Genomic DNA, 17,414 nt, shown 5'->3' with positions numbered 1-17,414 from the left:
CAAAGCGCGCTAGAATTACGTATTGCCATTGGGCATACTCACGCGATGGTCATTGGAAATGTAGTTGCACCCATCGTTCATACGCGGCGTGGGAACAGTACTCCGCCTCTGTCTTGCACAACTTCCACCTCAGATGTCAGGCTTCCGTTGCCTTCGCATCCTTCGCATCTATATACTGGCACGGACATTTTCTTGCTCTGTGCCAATCGATATGAACTCATAGGCTATTGGCGAGTTAGGTTATCTCTGCTTTCCAGATAAAGCCCACTGGCCGGATTTCGGCTCCGAGCAAGCGGCCCGCTATGACCCTAGCCTGGACGTAAAGGCAGACACAAGTAGTTGTAAGCAAGGATAAAGCCTCGTGCTTTGGCTTGAACGTTGACCCAGTTCAGCACCCCCTCCCCCGCACGGCAGACCGCCAGCACCTTTGCCCCGCGTACGGTGATGGACGCCATTCCTTTCCGAGTTCTTGACGTGAGAGCCATCGTTGCCGCCGACATACCTGCAGGCTTGCCTGCAGTTCCGACGGATTTCGTTGATCCTGTTGGTGAAGTACCGAAGAAGGAAGTTATCGAAGCCGTTGGCGATTCCTCGGGAGTGGACGCTCTTCCAGTAATACAGTACGGCACCGCCCCGAACCTAAACTCTGGTGTCGCCAGTTCCTCCACTTCCACCAACCACGACCCTGCCCTGCAGGCTGGCGAAGAACACCGTGGGGTCCCTGAAAGCGCATCGTTACGTCGGTTGCGCCTGGCCGCTGCGTTTGCTGCCCTTTTTCTCGCAGGGTGGAAGTGAGTGGTCACTGTTACATCTCATGCCCGTCATTGACAACGAGGTGTATACTTAGTGGAGGTTCCACGGGCGCTCTGCTCCCGTATATAGAGCGCGCTTATGGGCTGAGCTATGCTAAAGCTTCCTTGCTTTTCATTTCGGCGTTCTTTGGTTACGTTGGCGCTGCTATCACCACAGGAGTCCTTGGCAGGCGTCTCGGCTATGGACATTCGCTGGCCGTGGCTGTCGGCGTCCAGCTTGCAGGAGTGGGTTCCTTGATATGTAGTCACCGTTAAAGTTGCTGACGGACCGTCGGAGCAGAACATAATCAATGGCTCGCAACAGAAGAGCTTCGGTCTCATGTGCTTCGGGTTCCTGATCGTCGGGTTCGGGTTCTCTACTCAAGTGAGTTGGTATGCGCCATTATATATGGAACCTGCTACTGACATTGCTTTTGGCCTCCCAGCTTGGCCTGTTCCATGCATATTTCGCACTGCTCCGCAAGCCTCTGTTATATACCGGCGTCCTTCACGGTATCTTTGGTCTTGGTGCATTTGCGAGCCCATTAGTGGCAACTGCGATGGTAACATCAGGGGCTCCAGTAAGTGAGCATGCCTACAAGCTTCTTATTAGTATTCACAATCGACCACTTAGTATCATGTGTTTTATCTGACGAACGTCGGCATGAACATCCCCGTGTTAGCTCTGGTCTTCGCGGCCTTTCACAAGTTACAAGCGCTGCCTCGGGATCCGTCTGAATTGGAGTCATCTTCGCCTCCGAAGGCAGGCTTGAGGCGGACGATTAGCAATCCCACAGTTTGGATACTGTCTTTGTTCCTGATGTGTTATGTTGGGTAAGAAGATTCCCGCTCGCATGGAATGGAGCTGAATTTCGTCGGACCCCTTCAGAGCTGAGGATTCGATGCGAGTTGTTGTTCTCTTCGTCACATCGCCAGACGTGACTTAATCAAGGATTTGCAGAGGAGGTTGGACCGTGTCGTATGTGCGCGACGTTCGCAACGGCAGTCCCCAGAGCGCTTCTTGGGTGACATCCTCGTTCTACCTCGGTGATCATTCATGCCGATTCACTCCTCTTACTTGATCTGATTACAATACCTAGGAATCGCTGTTGGTCGTATCCTGCTCCCGGCCTTGAACATGTTCATCGGAGAACGCTCCGCCGTGTTCGTGTACTTGGCTCTAGCCCTCGCGATGGAACTCATTGCATGGCTCGTACCGCTACTCGCGACCACGGCAGTGGCCACCGCTATTGTCGGCCTTGCGATCTCGACGTTCTACGCGGCGGTTGTCACTACCGCCGGACGGTTGCTTCCGCGTGCCATGCACGCAGAGGCGTTCGCGTTCATCAGTAGCGTCGGTCAGAGCGGGTCGGCGTTCTTCCCGTTACTCATCGGGCTCATCAGTACGAGGAAGGGGATATGGGTCGTAGTCAGTCTTTTCGAACATCATGAAGGTCTCCCAGGTTTTGCTGATCAGCTGACGTGTCGTAGGAACCGACCGTGGTAGCTCTGTTGTGTGCTCAGGCCATATTCTGGTTCATGGTCCCGAAGACGATTCGCCGTAGGGACTGATCGGGATCTGCACGAGATCGAGACATCTGGAAACACAATAAATCCTAGGAGGAGCGTAGTCATGAATAGAAACAGAACGAAGTACACCGTAGATTTACTAGTCCTTCTCCGCGTATGCCAGTAACCAGCGCTCGACCTCATCCTCGTCCAACACGCGCCACTTGCCCGCACCCTTGCCCTCATCGTCGGCTGTTGAGACTATGCCAATTTCAATCTCTCCGGGCTTGTAATCGGTCGCGTGGACGCTCGACATGGCCTCGATCGCGATCTGAATGGGTATAGATGCGTACTCAACGAAGTGTTCGTGGTTGCGAGAGAGGGTGTCGAGCACATACCTCGATCACGTCGGCCTTGCCCAGCGTCTTCCCGGCAGCGGCAGCGTCGTCCGCTCCTCGGCCATTGTCGAGCTTCTTCCACTTCTTCTCAAGGTGATTCATCGCCTCTGTGGGGTCGTGCGTTAGCGTTAGAGCCATCGGCATGAAACCTTGTGACGACATTAACCTTGTTGTTTCTGTCCGGCCGACGCGGCATGGAAGCCGACGAAGTAGCCCGCGGGGTCGAGCTTGAAGCATTGGGGTCCATATTCGGGATCGTTTCCGATGAGAATCATCGCTGATGGGATATGCTGGTCAACGCGGGGAACAAGTCGCATGGAAACGGCGAACTCCGGCACGAGATGCCTGGTGGGCGTTACGATGGAAGACAACACGTACATATACCCAGTGGTCGCATGGCAGCACGCTGCGTGTATACTTGGTTGATGTTGGCCAACCTGCGGGCGAGAGCGTCGGGCGTTATCTCGTAGCCGTACTTGTATCGGAAATCAGCCGCTTCAGACCGCGCTCGGGCCACTTGTGCACGAGCGTCGGCTGCATCAACCATTTGAGAGAGCTGCAGACTTCGAACACACATGGAACATACCGATCAGTCCTGTCATAACAGCTCCTATCGTTGGCGTGATGCTGAACAAATGGGTGACCGTGTCCGCGTCAAGAAGCTTGTCCTACGGGTAGCGGGTACGTTAGCCAAAAGATAGGAATCTATGTGTACGGCTGGGAAATCACCGGGACTTTCTTCTGTGTGATCACCACCGCCGTGTCCTTGCCCCGTACCGCGATCGCAGTGTGGCCGGACCCGGAGATCGCCTTGAAGGCGTATTCTAGGCAAACATGGATCAGACCAGTAAAGCAATAGTATGATTCCTCGTCGTACCAACTTGATACAGGCGACCTTCCGGAGAGAAGACAGTGAGATATCTGGGGGTAGTCCAACAGTTAACCGATCATCTCGAGCAGAAGCCGACTTTATCGAAAGGCACCTGTCGTAAGATGTGCGCGACATTTTGCAGCCAAGTCCTGTACGTCCGGTTTTCGCCCAAGGTTACACCAGACAAGCGGGAAGAAGGACGTGGAGGAAGATGGATACCCAAGAGGTGAACGCGTAATGGGAGACGCGAGGTGGAATAGGCGCCCGTACCTGCGACGCGTCACCCGAGTAAGCGCCTGTAAACCTTGACTTAATCTCCTCCTCCGTAGGGGTTTTTTTTTTTCGTATTTGTTCCCGCTGCGCGACACTGTCGTCATAGCTATCCAGATTTCATCGACGGCCTTTCAGTGCGGGGATACGAAACGTCTCAGCTGCCGCGGAAATCGATAAACCTGTTGGTTCCGTCAACAATGCGATTACGCAATTCGCCCATATCATTTTTGCTCCCATCGCTTGAGACGAATCATCACCCTGAAACTGCGCCGCAACAACACTAGAAGGGTGCTCGGGCGTCAATCAAGCCGATTCGGAGTCGGGAATCCTTGCTTGCAACCAGCTGCGAGCCTTGGCGCGTCGCAGATCGAACGGAGATTTTGCCTTGGCGTGAGGTGCAACTATCTGCGCTTTGCTGTCGACGTCTGCTGGGAACATATACTGCAACATATCTGTCATAAGCCGCCAAACATGCCGAACATCGCGCGTGTATGCTGCGCATACGCTCGATGACGACGTGGTGTATCGACCCGACACACGGCACCCGAAGTCGGGAGCGCAAGATACCGGGAATGAGTGGATCGACCGACTTCCGACCAACGGCTTCCTAACGACGCCATCTTGATAGTATTCGACTTGAAGTGGAACTGCTCGGTTCTCGGGTGTAACGCCGGACTTGGGCCTCACCGTGGGCCACCGTTCCGGTGCCCACCTACCCCTCGGGCACGACGAAGGATTACTTACAGATCACAACTGCATCGGTGCTTGTGCTTATGATGTGATGTGCACCGCCGCGAGCGGGGCCCAATCCGCCGCCGAAGCCCGTTCTCTCGGTTAAGCCTGCTCCGTACGCTATCCGGCGTGCGCTGCTTAGGCGGCCGAGTATATATATAAGCTGCAGACCTCGACCAATCCCCAACCCAATCTTCGAGATTCTCCGTAAACAACAAGTAGCAGCCATGCCGATCATATTACCTCTGAGCTGCCTTGGTTATAGCGAAATCGTCGTCACCCAACGTCCTCGCCACGGTTCGCCCATGCATTCCGAGGCCTCGCGTTCAGTTTCACCCGACGAAACACCACAGCTCTATACCTCGCCCCCCGTCGCGTTCTCCAGTCGTCGTCGTATGGCAGGTCTCCAGCACCCAAACGCTGCGAAACGCGACCATATCTACACAGGCACGATCGAACACGGTTTTCCCCATGGCGAGCTTCTCGCTAATATGCTTTCCGCCTCACTCAGCCCGCCTCGCCGCCCTCTCCGCAGACGCGTTTCCCGTTCTTCCGTGGCCATTAACCCCATCGCGAACGTTCGAATCGGGCATCCGCCGCTACCCCTGGACGCATCTCTCGGAGGATCGGAGAGGTAAAGAAGCCCCTTTCGATTGAATCACCCTGCGCGAGATGCGTATTAATAGGGCTGTTCGTTATCTCTAGGATCCTCTTTGAGGATTACTCGCCGACACGGCGCAAGATCGGTTCGGAGGATCACGAGCCGGCGTCGTTGATTACTTCATATTGGTATTGAAAGCGCCATTCCGAATCGATCGCCCCTTCCTTTCGAAGACGAAAACGTTCTCTGCGACAACATGCGCCCGGGTATATCGGGTTTCATCGAGTCTGTGGATTGTCAGTGCAGAACGAGCGCGTTCTGCAAATACGAATAGAACAGGATGGCAGAAGGCGACTCTTTCCTTCTATCTTCTCAGAGTGGGTACTGGACCGGGCCGGGACTAGGCGGCCCCTCGAAGATGTGGGTGGACAGTGTGAGATAAATAGACTAGTAGCGTTACAACGGTTGTCTTGTAAAATCGCTACCACATGGACGCTCCGCCCGTCTAGAGCAACAGAAATCAGCATCGAATCACGGCTATTTGACCATCGGCAACAGGCCGGGGTAGTGAGGAGACTAACCATGATCGCGTCTACTTCACGGTCGTCTAATTGGTGAACTCTCGGACTCCAGAGATGCGACGGAGCTTCCCAAAAGTTCTGGAACGCGCGGTTGTTTGACGTTTCCTGCTTGGGAGTCGACGACGATTGCGCGCTCGACCCTGTTGAGTTCGATCAGCAGCGGATCGTGAGAGGTGTGTTGATCCCATGACTCGGCATCAGTAGGAAGAACAGCAGAGCCAACATTGAAGCACCACTAGGTAGAGACTGCCGCACGGGGGAAGCGGGTCTTACGCAGCCTCGACCCTCCGAAGCCAACCTGCCCGTCCGACGCATGAACGTCCCGTGGGGTCGAAAGCAGGACAAGTACATAGAGCTTGGGAATGATCGTGATAGTGAAGTGACGGCGCGGAGCAACGTAGAAGTGTGTACGTGGCGAAAGGGAGAACAGGCAATGCGGGGAACATGCGTTTGCGACACGTACCTGACGCGTCCACCTTTTTCACGAAATCACCAAAAGCCTTTTGCACCTCCGCCGGCGCAAAAGGGTGAGCATGTGGGGCCTCCGGCGCTGTTCATACGACCCGAGTCAGTTGCCGACAACATGACGGGGTGTTCGGATTGTGCGTGCGTACTTGATGGCCATTGCCGCTTGCCAATGAAATGGATCAGAGGCTTGTGCTGTAATAGGCGGGCGGCTGGGCGCATGTCGTCGAGCTTAATTGATGCAGTAGCAAGGAAGAAATTGAGATATGTGCAAGACAGTAAGTCGTACTGCAAACGATGCACGTTCTGTAACGGATGGTTTCGGAGAGCCGGTAACGTCACATGTGTTAGTGCGGTGGCTGAGCATCGTGTTTGGCATTGTTAGGATCGGAAGTCCTTGGGCTACAACCTCAGCTTATTTTCTGGATCAAGCTGGGCCATTGGGATGTCCTTTCGATGCGACCATGCTTTCCGAAATATAATTCGAGTGCTATATAAGCTGCATTCTGTAGCGTACTCCATTGCTCTTCTTCCGTTGAACCCGCTATCATGACATACCGACATGCAATGCAGTATTTCCCGTTCGGCGGCGATGAATTACTGGATTGTTTCCCCTTGGAGCGAACTATCGCGTCCCGTCCATGCCTTTCATCCTGAGGAAATATCTATTTGTGGATACGCCGTCAATGTGTAAGTGATGGGTCAATCCGCATCGCCGCGAAACCCAGATCTATCGTGTAGGAAGCCGGCGGAGCAACTTCGCGCGCGCAGACACAATAAGTAGGCTCAGTTCGCAACGCGGATGACTTTATCCGCGGCAGGATTGCTGGGTAAGTGGATGACGGCAGAATCAACACGCAGGAGCGGCCCACACGGAAGTGCACGCGTGGTGATTCATGCCCACGGTCTGATTCGACTGAGTCCTGACAGCCGCGTTGCTGAAGTGCATTGAACACGATTGAGGTTGTGTTACTGAAGGCGACGCGGTCCAATGACACTTCACGGGATGGTGACATCTGTCGCGATCTTGTCGACGCTGAGATACCACTTGAATGCCTAAGTATTTCTGGCACTAGGAAAGCTGGACTTGTGAGAGCTTGGTTAAGTAGAGAGTCCGACACGGTGTGCAGTATCAGCGGCGGGTACGATGCCGTAACAGTGATGCATCCAACAATGAGAGCAACGGCGTCCAATCATCTTTTATCTTTCATTAGGAGACAGCAGCTTTCCGTTGATTGCGCAAGTACACGCTGTTCGGCAGTGTGGGCGAGCAAAGAGGATCATGGTGGTGGCAGTTGAAGCCTGTGCGTGCGGCAGCGCCCAATGCATCTCCACCGCCATCCACGACCACCCCGGCCGTCGCCCGCTCGCGCACCTCTGTCAGTGACCCTCGCTTTCAAACCTAGTCTTGCATGTCGATCCTGAGCAGCCATCAGACGAGCAACGAGGAGGGTGGGTCGTATGATGACGACCTTGGCGGAGACGCGCCGTCGTATGACCATACACAACCACTCGTGCCGTCTCGTTCAAACCAGGCTGGAGAGATGACGGAGAGCGTGGAAACTCGAACATTGAATCGAATGCTACCTCGCGCCAATAGGGTTGGCGGCAGGCATAAACCGATCTATGTACCTGACGAACCTCAGCCGACGAACGGTGGCCCAAATCCCGCCCCGCAGCCACGGAGTCGAAATACCCACAGTACCATAGTGGAGGCGAACATATGGTACGCGCACTCCGTCAGATTACGCTGGGTTACGTTGATCCACTATTTGACATGCAGCATCGCGACGGACGCGAACGATACGAACATCAAGCTTCTCACCGAGGTCAAACACCGCGTCGAATTGACCCTCTTGGACTTCTTGGTCGACTACGAACGCAGGGTATGGATAGCCGCCGGCGAAGAGTCCAGTCCACGCCCGCATAACCACGCCATGTCCCTCCAGGAGCCCCATGCATATCCCGCCCCTTCGATGGATACGTACAAGGAATCTTACTCTCCCAGGTCCCACGCAATTCCAATTCCAGAGACATTTGACATGCCCCTGGACGCGCCGCCCACGTCCTACGATCAATCGATACGGCGCGCCTCGAGCCCTTCATCGGATTCCCATGCCTCGTCCCCGCCTTCCCCGATCCATTTCGAATCGTCCTCGTTGCAAATTGGCGGGACCACTCGCGACCCTGAGCCCAACCAGGTCGACGCAGACGCGTTGACGCGTTCTCCGAAGAAGAGGAAGAAGAAGCCGAAGAAGGCTAAAGGGAAGGCCGCTCCTCCTGGGCACGCGGCGTCGTCCAACCCCTCCCTGGCGCCGCCTCTGGAACTCGCCCCGCCGTCTTCTCCGCTCCCCGTCCGAAAACACCCGAGCGCAAGCGCTGGCGTGCACACCTGCGTCAGCACGGGCTGCATCGATCCCTTCTGCCTCCGGCGCACCAAGCGCACCGCGCCGCCGAGCCCGCTCATCGAGCTCGAGAAGCTCGTCGCGGACCTGCCTCCCCACCCGAACATCGACATGGACCGGATGGTCGACAACCTTCGAAGGATGGTTGCAATCCACGAGGAGTGCGACCGCGAGGTCGATCACTCGCAGGCGGCGCTACGAATGGAAGGCGACTCCGTCCAGGAGGTCGCGCTCCGGCTCGACCTCGTGCAGGCGTGCGAGCGCAGGCTGGAAAGGCTGCGTGGGGAGTACATGAAGCGGCTGCAGGAGGTGCAGCAGAGCATCGACGTGTTTCGGGAGGCGTCTCGCCCGCCCCCAGCTAAGGCATGCCCGGTCCACGGGCAACGTTCTTGAATCGACGACGACGACGACGATATTTATGATTCGTACCATGTATCTACCATAACCAAGGGGAAGCTTTTACGGCTTATTGGTTCCTTCCCAACATCGCCACATCACATTGAACGGCTTGGAGGAATTCATGCAACGTTGTGCTTGAAGCAAGTTGACCTGAATTGTTGTGGTCAGGTCCGTTTGTCTCCGGCTACATATAACCTTTGACACACAAGCATGTGATTTACCCCGCGAGCTCCGGATCGTCACCCCGCACTGAAAACCGCTTGCGTCGTTGACCATAATCCATTCTTCTCGCTCTCTACGACGATGTTGCGCTCAGCCGTTCGCTCCGTCAAACCTGCTTCATTGACTCACTCTGGCGCCGCGGTATGCTCGCGAGCAACGGCCAGGCGCGTTCTGCGACCGTTCTCGTCCTCGGCAAGATGTTCTGAGGGGTCGGTCTTCCCGTCACTCGATATGTTGACGGACGAGGAGCAGATGCTTCGGGAATCTGGTGAGGCTTCAACTATACTGTGACATGCTCTGGGCTAATAGGCCTGTAATGTCAAGTCTCACGGTTCGCGACTGAAGTCGTTGGTCCTAAGGTCCGGGAAATGGACGAGCAGGAGATGATGGACCCCGAGATCATCAGGGGCCTCTTCGAGCAAGGGGTAAGCTCACAACTCGGGGTATTGTTCTCTCAGTGGTTCCGAGACTAATTCCAATGCACAGTTGATGGGGATAGAAACCCCTGCGGATCTAGGCGGAGCCGAATCCTCGTTCACCTCCGCAATCATCGCCATAGAAGAGCTCGCGAAAGTTGATCCTTCCGTCTCAGTACTATGCGACGTGCACAATACCCTCGTGAACACGATATTCCGCAAGTACGCTACGAAGGAACAACAGGAGAAGTGGTTGCCTCAACTATCAGAGAACAAGGTACGCTTATCCTATACACTCCCGATTCGTTTTGACTTGACCGAACATCCATTATGCTAGCTCGGCTCGTTCTGTCTCTCCGAACCTGCTTCCGGATCGGATGCGTTCGCTTTGCAAACACGAGCGAAGAAGGATGGCAGCGACTGGGTCATCAACGGCTCCAAGATGTGGATTACAAATTCTTACGAGGCCGAGATCTTCCTGATATTCGCTAATGTCAGTATCTACGCTGTCACTCCATACTTGCATCAATCAAGTGGGTATTTATTCAGGTGGACCCCTCGAAAGGGTACAAGGGCATCACCTGCTTCGTCGCGACGAAGGACATGGGGATCCAAATAGCCAAGAAAGAGCAGAAGCTCGGCATCCGCGCCTCGTCTACGTGCACGCTCAACTTCGACGACCTCCGTGTCCCAGAGGAGAACGTGATCGGTCAGGTCGGCCAGGGTTACAAGATTGCGATCGAGATCCTCAACGAGGGCCGGGTCGGCATCGCGGCGCAGATGGTCGGGCTCGCGCAGGGGGCGTTCGCCAAGGCCGTACCCTACACGTACGAGCGCAAGCAATTCGGGCAGCCGATCGGGACCTTCCAAGCGATGCAGCACCAGATCGCGGCCGCGGCGACGGAGATCGAGACGGCCAGGCTGCTGACGTACAACGCCGCGAGGCGAAAGGAGAACGGGCTGAGCTTCACGAAGGAGGCGGCGATGGCCAAGTGGTGGGCGAGCGTCGTCGCGCAGAAGGTCAGCGGCGCCGCGATTGAATGGGCGGGCGGCGTCGGCTTCACGAGGGAAACGGGCATCGAGAAGTACTGGAGGGACTCGAAGATCGTACGTTGGTTTCTCAGTTTTGGGTTTCTAGCACTGACAACAGTGTCACTGCAGGGAGCTATTTATGAGGGCACCTCAAATATTCAGCTCAACACCATCGCCAAATTCATCCAAAAGGAGTACTCATAACATTACACGCATGTGTATACGTATATGTATTCACACTGGCCATCAACTTCGATAGAGAAACAATGTGGATATATCTGAACGGCCGGAAATGCTCTTCGATATACTTGAACCTTCTCTTTTCTGGAGACCGCCATGCATGACCTCCGCGGTGGCACCGCTACAGGAATATGGCAAGGTTTGTTCGACCATGCGGTCGGTGATTCACTCTGGCGAAGTCAGCAGACTTTTATGTCACCCCTCGTTCGCCTCGCCAATAGGTCCACAAACAGCTTTTGTCCTCGATTGGCGACAATGGCGCTGATCTGTTCTTGGTCAGAAAAGACAGCGGCGCCGTCATTCAGTCGGCGGGCGTTAGGCTCGCGAGGTAGACCGGCACCGACTGCCACCCAGAAGTACCGGAGAGGCTCCAAGATCGTACATCTAAATCAGGAAAGAGTTACCTCCCGCTTTGAGGGTGCCTCTACAGGGCATTATTGATGCGCTTCGAACAAAATTCATTCAACACTCTCGCCGACTTCATCAAGAAGGATTACTCATAGAACGGTGTATTTATTTACGTAGATGGTCTTGATTAGATCCATACCATGGCACAATTGCCGATATTGACGGCGGTGAATGGGCCTTCTTCTAGAGACCTCCTGAACCGTATATGCCAAGATTGGTTCGATCGGGAGCCACCTTCCGGAGTGCGTCGTAGCCCGGAGGTGTGAATGCCTTGGGCCTTGGGCCGTTCGCGTAGGACGTAGCGATTTCAACCTCTGACGAAGACAAGGTGGGAATCGTCGGAGTCAGTATGCTCTTCCTGTCCGACGTGGACGGTTCGGGAGAGAAGCCCGGCACCGAGAACGGCTGTACGACGACAGCATACTAGTTGTGTAAGTCAGCGCTTCCGGGCATGGTATGGCTGACACGGTCTAACTTACAGTAATGCTCAAAATGGCGAAGTAAGTTGTGGGTCGAACGTCAACCGGAATTTTGATCTCCCCTTGGAGAGCGCGCTCGTTGGCAGCGTTGTGCGCTCCACGGTCTGGCCACCAACTCGCTTCCGCCAAGATATCTTTGATAACAAGGTAACTGGCATCCGTACTCTTATCCGCTTCGTTGACGTTCCCTTGCACACGAGGATTGCACGTTTGGCGCCTTATGAGACACACGCGTGGTGCTTCCGGCTGAGCGAAAAGGTCCAAAGCCGTGTCGTCTTCGCATTGGATGCGCAGTGAAAGGGGTATCGGTGTGCTCCGCGTGTAGCAAAGCTAGCAGGACCCGATAGCGTGTGATCAGCTGGGAAGTCATATCTGGCACAAACCGCTTACAGGCTTTGCGAGAGATAGCTGGATACCGATGTCAGATTTAGTATACACGGTGAGTGAAGCACGTACCGTGCATCGTACTTGAACCTTCTGCTTTCCGAAAAGCATACCGTTGACAGTTATCGCATCTACGTCTAGCCAACCGTCGCGATCACCCATAGGGCCTATGAGAGCATCCGCGTTCTCCTGATAGACCAGCTGACGCAATTCAGAGGGTGGACTGGGCTGAGATTTCGGGTGATAGACGAAGTGCTGGTTCAACCTGTCCACGTATGAGATCCTCCGCTTGTGATTGTGCGTATTTGCATAGCAAACCGTGTATCTATCCTGAACCTTCCACGCTGCACGTGGACCTCAAGGTGATAGTAAATCGAAAATTGGCCGCCTACGTCTTCGCATGTAGGTGGCATGCGATACGTCTTCGGCGTCCCATCATCGCCAGCTTTGTGGGCGATGGTCTTGGGGAGGGTATACGTAACCTCGCGCGGTAGCTTGAAGGAGAAAGGAAACGTGTACTGGCCAACAAGCTTGAGTGATTTCTTGGAAGCTGGCGTACTAGATACTGCGGAGGGATTGAAGCCAGGTGGGTTGAGATCGTCTTGTTCTGCTCTCCATAATGTGTACGTTTCTCTGTGGAAGTGGAGCGAGGGTCCGGACGCCCACTTAGGAAGTATCGCGACGCCCATAATCTAGTATCTGCGTCGATGAGAAGTGTAGATAATCTCAGCATTTGACTGACCGAAACAGTGATCGCAACTATAGCGTCGGGTTTCTGAAGGTCGAGCTCGACGGAGCCTGTAATCGTGTCGCCTTCCCAGAACTCGGGCACGAACTTGGCATCGCGTGCGCGACTACGCAATTTCAACGTGAACCAAGGGCTGCCTTTGCCATCTTCGATATGAACTTCGTGGGAGACGAGTTCTCGTCGTGCGGCTGCAGAAGGATGTTGTTGGGATTGAGCACCCGAGTACGCCGGGAGGTCGTCGCTCATGGTGAATACCAGCAGACACAATGTCGACCATATGCCGGGGAAGAGCCAGCGATTTATACGAGCGTGAAATATGCAGCTCTTGACACGACTGTGCGGGAAGGCTGTACATGTGCTTCAGGGTGGTGTTGGTCGAGGACGGCACAGAGTGTCTACGAAGCTGTCGTGATGGTTTCCTCAAATCTCCAGGGGCACCAATGAGCGTCGTCAACGCTGGCAATGCGTTGTTATCGGTAAATTGGAGTGATGTTTCTTCCACAAAGGTAGACAATTATCGCAACTCTCGCGATAGACTCCGATGGCGGCGGTCATTATCATAGCTTGGATGGCAGTTGAATGTGAGAGCGATATTACTGATACATGCTCCGTCCTGGGGAGCGTTGACATGATGTGAGTCCTTACGCAATAGCAAACAGGGCGTGTTGGGAAGGCTGCATGCAGGCCGTGGGCCAAAGAAGGACGGAACACTGCAGCTTCCGCAGCTTTCCACGTGATCTGGGACACTTCCATTGATTTATCAGATTAAGGGGTGCGAAGGTTCACTGTTCATTAGTATTACCATGCAAGCATACAAACTAGTAGTGGTTAGTCAAAACGTGTGTGATCTAGCCTGCAGATTTGCCGTAGACTTCTTTGGCGTGGACCATGCGGACCTGGAACAGCAGGATGCCCTCGTACACCGCCCAGCCAATGGCAGAGCTGAGGACCTTGCGCGAAAGTCGGAGAGCGGCCCCGTCAAGGAAGCCAAATACACCCCGTTGCTATAATCAGGCCCCCATGAGTCAATGATTGCATGATAAGATGCAAGATAAGGCACACCGTCCATATCGTCTTGGTCGTCGTCCATAGACCTTGGTATCGGTCTTCCTGCCGTACTTGAATCTTGGTCTGCGACGCCGAGGTGAGCACTAGCGTGAATGCAATGAAGGAAGGCGAAGTATTCACCTTAATCACGTCAAAGGGATGCGTGAGGATGGTAGCGATTGCGCCCGCGGACGCAGCGGAGATGCTGTGCACGCTGGTCGACAGTACGGAGGACGTTGGTGGCAAAAGGTAGGCTGTGGTCAGCTCGACACCACGAGGGCGAGACCAGTAACGTTCACTGGCATCGAATGATATACTCACATGTTTCTCGCTTGATGCCTTCGTAGAACACTACGAAAAGGCCCGCATATGGCGCGTCGCGTAGCGCGGACGCAAGGAAGCCCCGGAAGAGTTCTCGGGGACCGCCGCGCACTATCGATACCAAGGCACCAGACAGAGACGTGTACGCGTACATGTTACTCTGTCAAATCAGCCTCCATATCAGGCCTGGGCCGGACGGCTGAGAACGAGGACGATGGCGTACCTCGTAACGGGCTTTGAGCACTGAGAAGGGGTTAAGTACGAATCCGACGCTGACGCGAGTCACGGCTCCGGCAATGAGATTACCGCCGCTAGTCAGGGAGGGTAGCACAGAGGCATGGGAATGAGCAGGTGACGAAGAACCTGAGCGAAGTTTCTGCACAGAGGCAAAGTAGGGCGACGACGCCATGAATGTCCGTATTTGAGTGAGGCCAGACATGTAAATCGCCACTCCGGGGACATTTCTACAAGGGGGATGAAGATCGGGTCAGCACATAACGTCCGGGAGAGGGGGTTGGGGAAGGGAAAACACCGCACAGGCATATACGTACCTGATGAGCGTAGCATTCGTCCCTCGCCATAACTCCAATATCCCGTTTTCCGCAATCACCTGTCTTGTGATCTTGAGCGGGCTCTTCACTGCTCTGTATGCATGAAGATCAGAACACGGCAGTTCGTCACATTGAGCGCGAAGGCACGTACTTGGATTTCAGGGTTCCATCGGTCTGTTGGACTCGTGTCTTCAAGAAGTCAACTAGTGATGATCCCGTAGGTGAGTGCATGACTCAGAGAGTATCGACTCTACTCACATGGTTGAAGAGCGACTGTTGAAGCAAATCCTGAGGCCGCGCCTGGAGAAACAACTTCAACATTGCTGACCGCAGGAAATCTGATCCGGACTGACCTGACAGCAATTGCTGCCCAACATTGCTCATATATACCAATTATTGCGGTCGATAGATCGGTCAGAGAAGTACACTCGTAACAAGCCTGTGACGCCGGTGAGGGGGGAAAGGGACCATGCCATGTTTGGCTTTGTTATGCAGCGGCCTTGGACTTCACCACAGGCTGGAAGAGCGGGTTTTCTGTGCCTTCCGACCTCGATAACACGAAGCCAGGCATCCAAGAAGCTGAAAGTCAAGAGAGGCTCACAGAATTGGAACGCCATCCGCCTTTCAATGCGCGGTTCGTTGACGGTGTCTGACCAGCTGGGACTATGCAGCCGCTTCAAACGCCGTTATCTATGTAACTTACATTGCATTCTTGCTTTTCGGACTTGGTCAGTTCAAACACCTCGGTCTCTTCACCGATTCATACTAAAAGACTCCACTAGCGGTATCCTACCGCTACTCCAAGACCAAGGGCGACTTACTGTCCTCGCTCCGCACCCAAACATGTCCATCCATCGTTCCCGCTGGTCCATCAAGCGCACTAACAACTTCGTCTTCCCACAGGGCCCTCTATCGCTCTGAACTTCGCTGCTTCGCGTGCGTTCATGACGGACTCGTAGTTGAGCGCCGGTTCGAGGTTTGTCTGGACCCAAGAGCACTGCTGCGGGTGCTGGTGTCACGACCCTGACGTTTGGCTCATTCTCGACTCCATCTTCGGCTCTTCGCTACTATGGGGTGCTTCCTGGCAGGCTTGGAGGTGGTGGAGGGCATGGGTCCCGTCGGGAAGTGCCCGGCTGAGATCCGCGAAAGCGGGAATCGTTCACGACGTGATCCGGATGATACCAGCGGACGGAACGCATGCTCGCCGAGTTCTGTCCTTTTTGTCTTTCTGTGGTGCGGGAACTGATGTCTGAACTTCCTGGACCTGATCAGCTATGGGTTCGGGTACGGTTGATTGCCGAGGATACCACGCTAGTTCGACCTCTTCACGCTGATGCCGCGAAAACAGGAATCCTGTTTACATATCCACAGGTCGGGCTACTCTTCGCTCGCGCGTGATACCCCGATGCGCTGATGCTTGTCCGCCTACCAGATTGGCGTTGTCTCCGGCTTACAGGGCGTGATCGTGTACGCTTTTGCCTCGTCCTTGCCGCTTCTCACCTTCCCGTAGCTCGGCAGGAAGATTAGGAAGCTATGTCCCCACGGCTTCGTCCTGACTGAGTCTGTTCCAAGCTGTCAGTCCCGCTCTACCTCCATTGATATTACTTCGCCGGTACTCATGTACCGATCGCATCATAGGGCAGCCCTAGTGACTGTTTCAGTAGATGTATGCCAGCAGTTTCCACAAAAGCGTCTTGCATAAAATGCGATGGCTTATCTCGACCATAAACCACAGCAAAATGTGCACCGTTGGCGCAGCCAAATGAAATGCGGCTGGCCGTGGGATATCATACCTGTACTATATACTGCAGCAACAGCTTCTAAGCGCGCTGGCAGACAAGCACTCGCTTCGTCACATATTATGGCTACCTCTACACTGCCGCCGACCCGCTGCGTCCAGATCGGGGTTGCATATATCCCACCGCTCGCGCATATACTGCAGTAAGTACCGTGTTTCCGCTGGGGACCCGCCATTCCCTTCGTCACATACTACAGCTGCACCTATGCCACCTCCTTTACTCTTGGCACCTGGCTCGCATATTTTTCACCATCTCTTGCATATACTCTTGTAAGTGCTGCATCTGCTGTGGGGAATCCTCCGTGCATTCACGGCGTTCCCTTCGTGGCATACTTCAGCTACACCTACACCGCCTCTGCACTGCGGCTCTTCAAATCCGTCATGGGGCTGGCATACCTGCGGGATTCTCTTGCATATACTCTGGCAACGGCTTTATCTGATCCCGGGATGGGCCGCGCACGCGCAGCACTCGCTTTGTTATATATCTTAGCTACCTCTACACCGCCGCCGACCCGCTGCATCCAGATCGGGGCTGCATATATCCCGCCGCTCGCGCATATACTGCAGTAAGTACCGTGTTTCCGCTGGGGACCCGCCTCGCAGCATTCCCTCCTGCGGGATTCTCTTGCATATACTCTGGCAACGGCTTTATCTGATCCCGGGCCGGACCGCGCACGCGCAGCACTCGCTCTGTTATATATTCTAGCTATTTCTACACCGCCGCTGACCCGCTGCATCCAGAT

At 54.6% G+C, this 17,414-nt stretch overlaps 6 protein-coding genes across 6 annotated transcripts; 2 read left to right on the top strand and 4 right to left on the bottom strand.

Moving 5' to 3' along the window:
• Nucleotides 1–275: 275 nt before the first annotated feature.
• PUNSTDRAFT_50865 (20S proteasome subunit) lies at nt 276–3,804 on the bottom strand. Its single transcript, XM_007381616.1, has 16 exons — nt 3,682–3,804; nt 3,576–3,619; nt 3,428–3,522; nt 3,285–3,366; nt 3,077–3,232; nt 2,865–2,975; nt 2,699–2,805; nt 2,283–2,631; nt 1,888–2,220; nt 1,681–1,834; nt 1,426–1,625; nt 1,238–1,372; nt 1,093–1,176; nt 848–1,037; nt 393–791; nt 276–341 (listed from the first exon to the last, which is right to left on the bottom strand). The coding sequence occupies exons 1-8, from the start codon at nt 3,702–3,704 to the stop codon at nt 2,461–2,463; spliced, it is 789 nt and encodes a 262-aa protein (XP_007381678.1). The 5' UTR covers nt 3,705–3,804; the 3' UTR covers nt 276–341; nt 393–791; nt 848–1,037; nt 1,093–1,176; nt 1,238–1,372; nt 1,426–1,625; nt 1,681–1,834; nt 1,888–2,220; nt 2,283–2,460.
• Nucleotides 3,805–5,756: 1,952 nt separating this feature from the next.
• Nucleotides 5,757–6,443, bottom strand: PUNSTDRAFT_34056 (uncharacterized protein; the record flags this gene model as incomplete). Its single annotated transcript, XM_007381615.1, has 3 exons — nt 5,757–5,889; nt 6,225–6,306; nt 6,371–6,443. Coding segments are annotated over 3 exons (288 nt in total), but the record flags the coding sequence as incomplete, so codon positions are not given.
• Nucleotides 6,444–7,619: 1,176 nt separating this feature from the next.
• Nucleotides 7,620–9,087, top strand: PUNSTDRAFT_142262 (uncharacterized protein). Its single transcript, XM_007381614.1, has 2 exons — nt 7,620–7,947; nt 8,005–9,087. Exons 1-2 carry the CDS (start codon nt 7,634–7,636, stop codon nt 9,017–9,019), a joined length of 1,329 nt encoding a protein of 442 aa, XP_007381676.1. The 5' UTR covers nt 7,620–7,633; the 3' UTR covers nt 9,020–9,087.
• Nucleotides 9,088–9,478: 391 nt separating this feature from the next.
• Nucleotides 9,479–10,899, top strand: PUNSTDRAFT_132268 (mitochondrial acyl-CoA dehydrogenase; the record flags this gene model as incomplete). Its single annotated transcript, XM_007381613.1, has 6 exons — nt 9,479–9,515; nt 9,572–9,672; nt 9,734–9,940; nt 10,001–10,156; nt 10,213–10,770; nt 10,825–10,899. The coding sequence occupies 6 exons, from the start codon at nt 9,479–9,481 to the stop codon at nt 10,897–10,899; spliced, it is 1,134 nt and encodes a 377-aa protein (XP_007381675.1).
• Nucleotides 10,900–11,526: 627 nt separating this feature from the next.
• Nucleotides 11,527–13,200, bottom strand: PUNSTDRAFT_132267 (uncharacterized protein; the record flags this gene model as incomplete). Its single annotated transcript, XM_007381612.1, has 6 exons — nt 11,527–11,766; nt 11,823–12,152; nt 12,213–12,230; nt 12,279–12,471; nt 12,525–12,898; nt 12,949–13,200. The coding sequence occupies 6 exons, from the start codon at nt 13,198–13,200 to the stop codon at nt 11,527–11,529; spliced, it is 1,407 nt and encodes a 468-aa protein (XP_007381674.1).
• A 523-nt stretch (nt 13,201–13,723) lies between these two features.
• PUNSTDRAFT_142260 (mitochondrial carrier) lies at nt 13,724–15,324 on the bottom strand. Its single transcript, XM_007381611.1, has 9 exons — nt 15,227–15,324; nt 15,132–15,173; nt 15,025–15,076; nt 14,874–14,966; nt 14,546–14,786; nt 14,323–14,482; nt 14,143–14,255; nt 14,017–14,085; nt 13,724–13,958 (listed from the first exon to the last, which is right to left on the bottom strand). The coding sequence occupies exons 1-9, from the start codon at nt 15,255–15,257 to the stop codon at nt 13,803–13,805; spliced, it is 957 nt and encodes a 318-aa protein (XP_007381673.1). The 5' UTR covers nt 15,258–15,324; the 3' UTR covers nt 13,724–13,802.
• Nucleotides 15,325–17,414: the final 2,090 nt, after the last annotated feature.

The sequence above is a fragment of the Punctularia strigosozonata genome, assembly GCF_000264995.1.
Source record: "Punctularia strigosozonata HHB-11173 SS5 unplaced genomic scaffold PUNSTscaffold_4, whole genome shotgun sequence".
Classification (NCBI taxonomy): domain Eukaryota; kingdom Fungi; phylum Basidiomycota; class Agaricomycetes; order Corticiales; family Punctulariaceae; genus Punctularia; species Punctularia strigosozonata.
This window is presented reverse-complemented; position numbering and strand designations above follow the sequence as displayed.

What these genes read in the sequence shown, in the direction of transcription:
- PUNSTDRAFT_50865 (XM_007381616.1), bottom strand. Translation starts at nt 3,704, where the DNA reads ATGTCGCGCACATCTTACGACAG. An exon ending in TCGCGCACATCTTACGACAG is followed by an intron (nt 3,620 to 3,681) that starts GTGCCTTTCGAT and finishes GACTACCCCCAG; the next exon opens with ATATCTCACTGTCTTCTCTC. An exon ending in AGGTCGCCTGTATCAAGTTG is followed by an intron (nt 3,523 to 3,575) that starts GTACGACGAGGA and finishes ATGTTTGCCTAG; the next exon opens with AATACGCCTTCAAGGCGATC.
- PUNSTDRAFT_142260 (XM_007381611.1), bottom strand. Translation starts at nt 15,257, where the DNA reads ATGAGCAATGTTGGGCAGCAATTGCTGTCAG. An exon ending in TGCTCAAAGCCCGTTACGAG is followed by an intron (nt 14,483 to 14,545) that starts GTACGCCATCGT and finishes CTGATTTGACAG; the next exon opens with AGTAACATGTACGCGTACAC. An exon ending in CGACCAAGACGATATGGACG is followed by an intron (nt 13,959 to 14,016) that starts GTGTGCCTTATC and finishes GCCTGATTATAG; the next exon opens with CAACGGGGTGTATTTGGCTT.
- PUNSTDRAFT_142262 (XM_007381614.1), top strand. Translation starts at nt 7,634, where the DNA reads ATGTCGATCCTGAGCAGCCATCAGACGAGCAACGAGGAGGGTGGGTCG. An exon ending in ATAGTGGAGGCGAACATATG is followed by an intron (nt 7,948 to 8,004) that starts GTACGCGCACTC and finishes TTTGACATGCAG; the next exon opens with CATCGCGACGGACGCGAACG.